This window comes from Babylonia areolata, chromosome 18 (assembly GCF_041734735.1).
Source record: "Babylonia areolata isolate BAREFJ2019XMU chromosome 18, ASM4173473v1, whole genome shotgun sequence".
NCBI classification, from domain to species: domain Eukaryota; kingdom Metazoa; phylum Mollusca; class Gastropoda; order Neogastropoda; family Buccinidae; genus Babylonia; species Babylonia areolata.
Genome location: NC_134893.1, coordinates 38067324 through 38075082, shown reverse-complemented (window position 1 = coordinate 38075082; position 7759 = coordinate 38067324). Strand labels below are relative to the sequence as shown.

Sequence of the window (7759 nt, the reverse complement as noted above, 5' to 3'; positions counted from 1 at the left end):
TACACAACAAACATCATTTGTACATACCTTTTGAAGAGGTTCTGTTTAGGACAACAAAGATAATTTATACAGACCTTTTTCTGAGGTTCTGTTTCGGACGACAAAGATCATTTGTGCAGAGCTTTTGTTGAAGTTCTCTTTAGACAACAAGTATCATTTGTACATACCTTTTGTTGAGGTTCTGGTCCTGCTTCAATAACAAAGATCATTAGTACAGAACATTTTACAGGCCTGTTGTTGAGGTTCTGTTTCAACAACAAAGTTCATTTGTACAGACCTTTTGCTGTGAGAGAGGCTCCTTGTTGGTGGCCGCCTTGGCGATTTCCTTCATCTCCTTTTCTGTGGGAGCAGTGACAGACAGCACATCATTCAGGGTGGACCCCACCACCATGATTTTCGCTCCCTTGGTCACCTTCAATTCTCGCAACGTTTGATGGTCTTTGGCAAGGCCTGGGAGGAGAAGAGTCAATTTTCATCAGGCAAAACCATATCTAACACGTCAAATCCGCAAAGCTCATACACAGATTCACATAAATAATATTTGTAATGTAATATCTTAAAAATATTACAAACTCATTTGCCTAAGGCTGTAGTACTGAAATATTTAGCCTTCTAAAATAACAAACAAGTATATCTTACAGATATACTGTCATTACTCGTCACCCATCTAGACTATAAAGTGAGTGTCTCAAGACAGTAGCCCCACCCCACCCCCACCCCAACCCTCCCATCTAACCCCCATCCCTTCAGCCCACCTACCCTGCCACTAGATCCGCTACCTGCTTCATGGTGCAATGAGTCCTGCATGGCGCTCTGGGCAGTTTGGGTGCTAACCTTTCAGGTGAAAGGATAAAATGATAACTTAAGTGTAACACACACTGTTTGCATGCAAAAGAACCTGTACCGTGGCAACATAAGATTTGCCCTTGCCTGGCCAGATTCTGTGGGAAAGAATCCATTGTGACAGAAAAACAAGCATACATGCAAACAGGAAAGAAAAGGGGGGATCGCTCAGCACTATGGTGATATGCTCTCTCATAGAAAAGCAGCACCAATTTCAAAAAAAGAGTCTTCTTCTCACTCATACAACACAATACCATGTAACGCAAAACTTATACAATAAAATACACTATGAATATGATATAACAAAATAGACTATGAATACAATAAAGCAAGCTAAAGAACATCTTTTTTCCTTCAATTTCTCATCTTTAAGTCCAATAAATCTGGCATCATAATCAGCAACATAGTAATACAATGGGCAGAAATGCTGCTGTTCAGTATGACCATCACTGGTTTGAAGATTAATGAAATCACAGCAGCTTCATGTGTTACCTCTGAACATGATCTTCTGCATGGATGGAGGTACACCTGAAACAGAAGTAAAACAACTACGTTGAGAACAGTCAGTGCTTTTATAAAACTGGGATCATCAAATCCAGACTAGAATTTGGAACTTAAGCATGTACATGAAGGACAAAGGACAGAAAAGAACTCTCGCAGACTTGTATAACATAATGTGTGGACTGTGTATATGAGTGATGCCTTCACTTTTTCGTTTTAAAGAAAATAAACAATAAACTGATTATGTGTGTACTCTGTGTGTGTGTGTGTGTGTGTGTGTGTGTGTGTGTGTGTGTGAGTGAATGTGAGTGTGTTGGTGGGGTGGGGGGCTGTGTGTGTTTGTGAGTGTGTTTGTGTGGTTGTGTGTGTGTGACATCCCTGATCAAGATCAAGAAGAGCTGACACAAATATGTAGACCTAATGTAAAAGTTGTTAAAGTCAAATATAATACAAGTTACTGAAAGTTCACAATATGAATATGAAAAGAACTGCAGCTGGTGAACAGAAATATTTTTACCTGTTAGCCCCTGTGCCTTGTTTTTCAACTGTTCAATTGTAGAATCCAGCTGCATTGACAAATCGAACTTCTGCTTGTTGAATATAACTTTAAAATCTATTGTTTCCGATGAACTGGAATCTGAAAAAAAATAAAAAGCAAAGAGCAAAAAATGAAATCAATTTATAAACATTCATTATAATTATGGCGCAGGATTGAGTCCCACACTCAGCATTATTTTCTCCTCCTCCATTAGACATTGAGTGGTGTTCTGGGTGTTAGTCATTCAGGTGAGACAATAGAGGTCCAGTGTGAAGCATGCACTTAGTGCATAACAACCCATAGCAACAAAAGGGTTGTTGGTGGCAAACTTCCACTTTCATAGGAAAACAAATACACTTACTAACTGGAGGGGGAAAAAGGGGGGGGGGGTTGCACTGTATCAACATGCTCTCCCTGTGAGAGCAGCCCAAATTTCACACTGAGAAATCTGTAGTGACAAAAAAGTAATACATCTCTTTTTCTCACTAATTTTGTGTTGATGATAAAAAGGCATGAAAATGTTTCAGTTCAGGCCAACAAAATAAAACCTAAGAAGTAAGATATGCTCCTTCCAAAAAGCAAAATTGCAAATATAATGAAATGATTTATAAAATATATGAAAATAAGAGATTTTTGGGTGTGCACCTCTATATCTTTTATTTACCTGCAAAAATTGAAAAATGTATGCTCATAGATGTAATACTATTAATAGCACATGAATTTTTAATACAGAATGGAGTTAATTCAAGCTAGTGTTTTATCAAATAGAGTAAATACACAATAATGTTCACATGCCATTTGCACTTTTAAAAACAAAACAAAAATTGAATAACACACAAGTACACTTGCAGAAGACTTTTTTTCAGTTTCTTCACAGCAGTTTTTAATATGCATATTATACTGAGTGTATAACAACACACATATCTATCTACATATCTATCTGTATAGATAGAGATATTGATTATTTTATATACAAATGATTTAGAATATTTACATAACTCACTTTTTATGACTCTCTTTTCATGTACACAGACACTAACATAAACTTGGCAATTCAAAATTTCGTTCCACAAAAAATTCCTCACACTGAAAAGATAAGTCTATATGTTCACAATTCTATAGCAGCAAACTGTGTCAAATACAGAAGCAGTAAATGAGTACTTTAAGACTTCATAACAAAGCCACACAAAAGCATATGTGTGTCAAAAATATACAATGCAAGATATGATAAAGCAGACATGCATATGCCAGAGCTGCACAAAGCATGTAAATGGATCAAACAGAAGAGGAAAAGATGCAGAACACAACAAGCTAAGGGCAACACTTGCCTGTCTCTTGGGCAACAACATTTCCCATGTCTGAAGTACTGCTGATGGCATCTGCAGCCTCTGCCTGCCCTATGCTGCTTTCTGACGGGACTACTGCTGCCGACTGGGAGTCAACTTCATCAGGAGTGGAGCTGGTAGGTTTGGCTTCATCCACCTCATCTCCAGAAGCGCCAGTGTCAACTGTATTTGTGCACAGTAAAAATATTATTGGTCAAGTGTCTTATTCATTCCAGTGTTAAGTTATACTTACATAAATTCCACACCTGTGCCTATAAGTATAAATTATAAACTATAATCATTTTTATTTACCACTCATTCTGTCTGTCTTGTTTTAAACATAAGTCATAGACATATTTTATCATAAAGGATATAAGCAAGACTTGCTGTGCAAATTTAACTCTTTTTTTTCTTCTTTTTTTTAACAGATCTTTCTTCACTCAGGCAGTGAGTGAATAACATCAGTGGTAGACATGTTTTTTTTTGTGGTTTTTTTTTTTTTTATCTACTCTTCCAGAGTGTCAACTCACCTCACAGCTCTTGAAATTCAGAGGTTCAAAATACAGGCACAGAACAAGCAAGGTATGGGAGGGGGTGGAAGGGGAGGAATGAAACAGTCTTGCAGTTGTACTGGGTGAAAGATGCACATTCTGCTCTTCATATGGAGGAGTCCAGTTTGAAAACTGAAGACAGGACCACAATGTCCACAATGAATGGTTGAGCTGGGCAACTTAATCAGAGAACTTTTACAATGATCTTGCAAAAGCTGAATGATTCAGATCATTATCAAGCACTCGCACATGCTTTCACTTTTGTATCATGTAAATATTTTTTTCTAAATCAATTAATAGTAATAATAAACTAATATCATTCATACAAATTACAGTATCAGAAATAAGGTGAGTAATGTCTAGATACTTGCTCCTTTCTGGGTAGCAAGTCAAGGTAAATTGTTTCCATCATATGAAAACCTACCAACTTGTTCAGTTGAAATTTAACCATGATTTGTATGTTTTCAATGATTTCTGGAAAATTTTTCAAGTTTGCCAGTATATGTTAATAATTACAACTAAAAACCTGGCCTCCAAATTTATTTATTCATTTGTTTATTTATTCAACTTTTTGGCAGAATATTCAATGAATAGGGTAGACTATGGGAATGTTTCATTTCAAATTTAAATAAATCCTTATAGTTATGCAATAACTGGACAAACTGAATTTCCACTTATACTACAGTGATTTATCTTCCATGAATGCACTTGTGTGAATCATATATATATATACATACATATATATATGTGTGTGTGTGTGTGTGTGTGTGTGTGTGTGTGTGTGTGCGCGCGCGCCTGTGTGTGTGTGTTACTTTGGTTAATTTAAAAGAAGCCCTGCTGTGTGCATCATGTTTGTGAAAGAAGGTGATGACAATAAAACATGTCAGAGCATGAGAAACTCTGTGATTTAAATAAATTGTAATCTCTGTAAAAAAACAAAAACAAAAAAAAAAAACCCCTAGATGATGAGAGAGTGAGAAAGAGAGGGGAGTGGGGAGAGAGGGTGGCGACTTGTGCGAATCAACTTTTAACTTTATAACAACGTACCACACATATATGCACAGAGGCTGAAGCTGCGCTGAGCATGTCTCACACATATCTGCGTGGTAGCGCCATTTGTACTTGTAGTTATACACGCAGCATGCGCATCTGCGTGCAGATTTTTGTTTCGAAACAAAGACTGCCTGTCAATGGTCAGAGGGAAAAAACGCATGGAATTCCACATACCAATCATCCGTCTATTTTTAAACATGTTTCTGCTGACCTAGTCAGTGTTATTCGGTCGAATCCCCAACTTGTGCTATCAAGGATGGCGTTGCAATGGACAAGGTGGACAGTCATGTCACTTGAAGAAGTGCTTCAAGAAGTTGTTCAGAATGGCTCTGGCAATTAAGGTACTGTTCAGAAAATGAAGATGAAGACAGAGAAAATAAGGACAACATACTTGAAGATGTTGTCGTTATGGATGACACTGAAAATGATGAAGAAATTGACGATACCGAAGAGACACGTGTAGGTGATGGCGATCCTGATTATCAACTCGAAAATGGAGAAAGCGACAGTGATGATTCCATGGTTGTTGATTATCAAAGAAATGATGAACCAGTCAACAACAACAACAATGTGCGACCTGCTGTCGGGGGAAATCAGAGGCAACAAACGTGGGTGCACGACATCAACAACTTTACATGTTCCTGCTTTCACCGGACAGTTTACATTTTCATCTGTCTGTACTTTGTGAGGTACTGAATTTAGATCATGCACTGTTCAAACCATACCAGACCATACGTGTGTAAGTGTGTGTGTGTGTGTGTGTGTGTGTGTGTGTGTGTGTGTGTGTGTTCAATCAGTCTCTGTGTGTCACTGTATGTGCTGTGAACAATCATTGAATCAGTCTATAACACTACGTCTTTGTGATGTGGTTAGCCAGTAAACACACACACACACACACACACACACACACATTCAGTTTATAATTCTGACTTTGTGGGTTATTTTTGGACAGACAGAAACTGAACAGAACAGCAAAACAAGTTTTGTGAATCTTCAGTGAGGAGACAATTCTACGCCGCAATTGACAATGTGTGCTTCCCATCCTCTCCTTTTGTTTTGTGCTTTTGTGTAAAGCTCAATTTTACATTATTTTTCAAAATTACCTATCTGGATGCTTGAGGTCAGTGAAAGATTTTATTATTACATTATCATCTGATGTATTGACACATTCTTTGGTATGTTTGGTGTAGATTATAGGTTTTGCTTTTTTCCACTTTGGGTGTCTTTGTTTCCTTGCATGGCTGATACAAAAGAGGAAGAAAACAGTAACAAAAACACAACAGTGTGATAGATGAAAGATTCTTTTTCCAATGATACCAAACACTTATGCTAAATCTTTAATGAAAGGTAACAAACGGCCACTGAACACCTCGCGTGAGGCAAAAATCCACCCAGCTGTGGTACGCGGTGACATAGTTTAAGTTTTATAAGTTCTCATACTTCTCTAGTCAGTAGATCATTCTATAAGTATCTGTATGAGACAGTCCGTGCAGGAGGAAATGGTGCCAGTTGATTAGATGACAGAATGCGGGCATAACCTTTTTGTGAACTTAAACAAAAAGAACAAAGAACATGAAATGGATGAAAATTTTGGAATTGGAAGATTTTTGCTTGTCCAGTTCCATTCAAAGGGACGCCGTTGTACTCGAAGACGAGGCACGTGCCACTTCGATTCTGAAATTTTATATTTTAACCCAAGTCTCACTGTTACTCCAGCAGTGGCTAAGTGAAATGCATTACATGGTTTACTTACAGTATGTGTAGGTGTGGGAGGATGGTTGAAGTTAACTAAAAACGTATTATCTATAACCCACTGGGAATGTGTTCAACGACCGGACGGGCAACCGGTGTCCGAGAATGAAGAAGCGAAAATGATCCATTCGTATCATTTGGACAGCTTTTTTTACTTAAATAGTAAAATAGCACAAACGAATGCTTGAGATTATAGAACAGGCACATAAATGAATATGTAAACAGTAATTCATTTATGATCAGTGGTCAAGCAAAAACGAAAATACTCGGAAAACACTCGATAAAAATGTACACACCTGCTTTCGTGGCCATTGTTGATGTTGATATGAACTTGTCAGCCTCACACAGTAGAGATTGCAAAGGGAGAGCAATCTCATTCTTTAGTCATGGAAGAGTCTTGTAGGGGAGAACACTCTCACTCTGTGTGTGTGTGTGCAATTCAGTTCAGTTCAGTTCAGCTATTGGGATGTTAATGAGCCTTGAGGCTTTTTTTTTTCTCACGTGATTTTAGACGAAGAAAAGTTTGCTGAGCATTTGTTTATGTGGTATGAGATCTTCCACTTTCTTCTTCTTTCATTTGATGCCCAGGATCAAAATGTTGACGTTATCGGCATTTTGGTGGTGGGTGCCGGTTTGGAAGAAGAATAAAAAAGGAAAGAGAGAGAGGGGGAGACAGACAGGAGAGAGAGAGAGAGAGAGAGAGAGAGAGAGAGAGAGAGAGAGAAGACAAATTTCTTTATTTCGAGGATAACAGATAAGCACTGGTGTGCTTTTTTACATCCAGTTTCCGCCCGGTGAATAGGGTCTACACTATACAATACTATATAATAAAAAAAATAATAATAATAAAAAAAATAAAAATAAAAAATAAAGTAAAAATAAAATTTTAATTAAAGCATGATGTTAGTAGACATACATAACAGAGGGGGGGAATCAAAAAAATATATATATATAAAATCATAGATTTGTACTGGAAACGTATCAGGAACCATGCAGAAAAGATCCAGTTCTGAAAAGGCCCAAGAACAAATTTAGAATACACAGGAAAAATTAATTCTTTTAGAGTTCAAGTCCTTCAAGTTTTGAATTCTTTTGAAAGATCTTCAGTCCTTCAAGACAAAACTGAAGACATATACCTATACACCTTTTCCGAAAAAATAAAATCTCTACTAAATAAAATGGGTAGACCAAAGTCT

At 37.3% G+C, this 7759-nt stretch overlaps 1 protein-coding gene across 1 annotated transcript in view; it reads right to left on the bottom strand.

Moving 5' to 3' along the window:
• The window catches only part of LOC143291968 (ubiquitin domain-containing protein UBFD1-like), a 12166-nt gene extending 5255 nt beyond the window's left edge, over nucleotides 1-6911 (bottom strand). Inside the window, exons 1-5 of the mRNA XM_076602119.1 lie at nucleotides 6860-6911; nucleotides 3211-3390; nucleotides 1862-1981; nucleotides 1336-1371; nucleotides 278-450 (exon numbers count right to left, since the gene is read on the bottom strand). Coding sequence (XP_076458234.1) covers nucleotides 278-450; nucleotides 1336-1371; nucleotides 1862-1981; nucleotides 3211-3390; nucleotides 6860-6875 — 525 coding nt within the window. The 5' untranslated portion in view covers nucleotides 6876-6911. The remainder of the gene's footprint in view (nucleotides 1-277; nucleotides 451-1335; nucleotides 1372-1861; nucleotides 1982-3210; nucleotides 3391-6859) is intronic.
• Nucleotides 6912-7759: the final 848 nt, after the last annotated feature.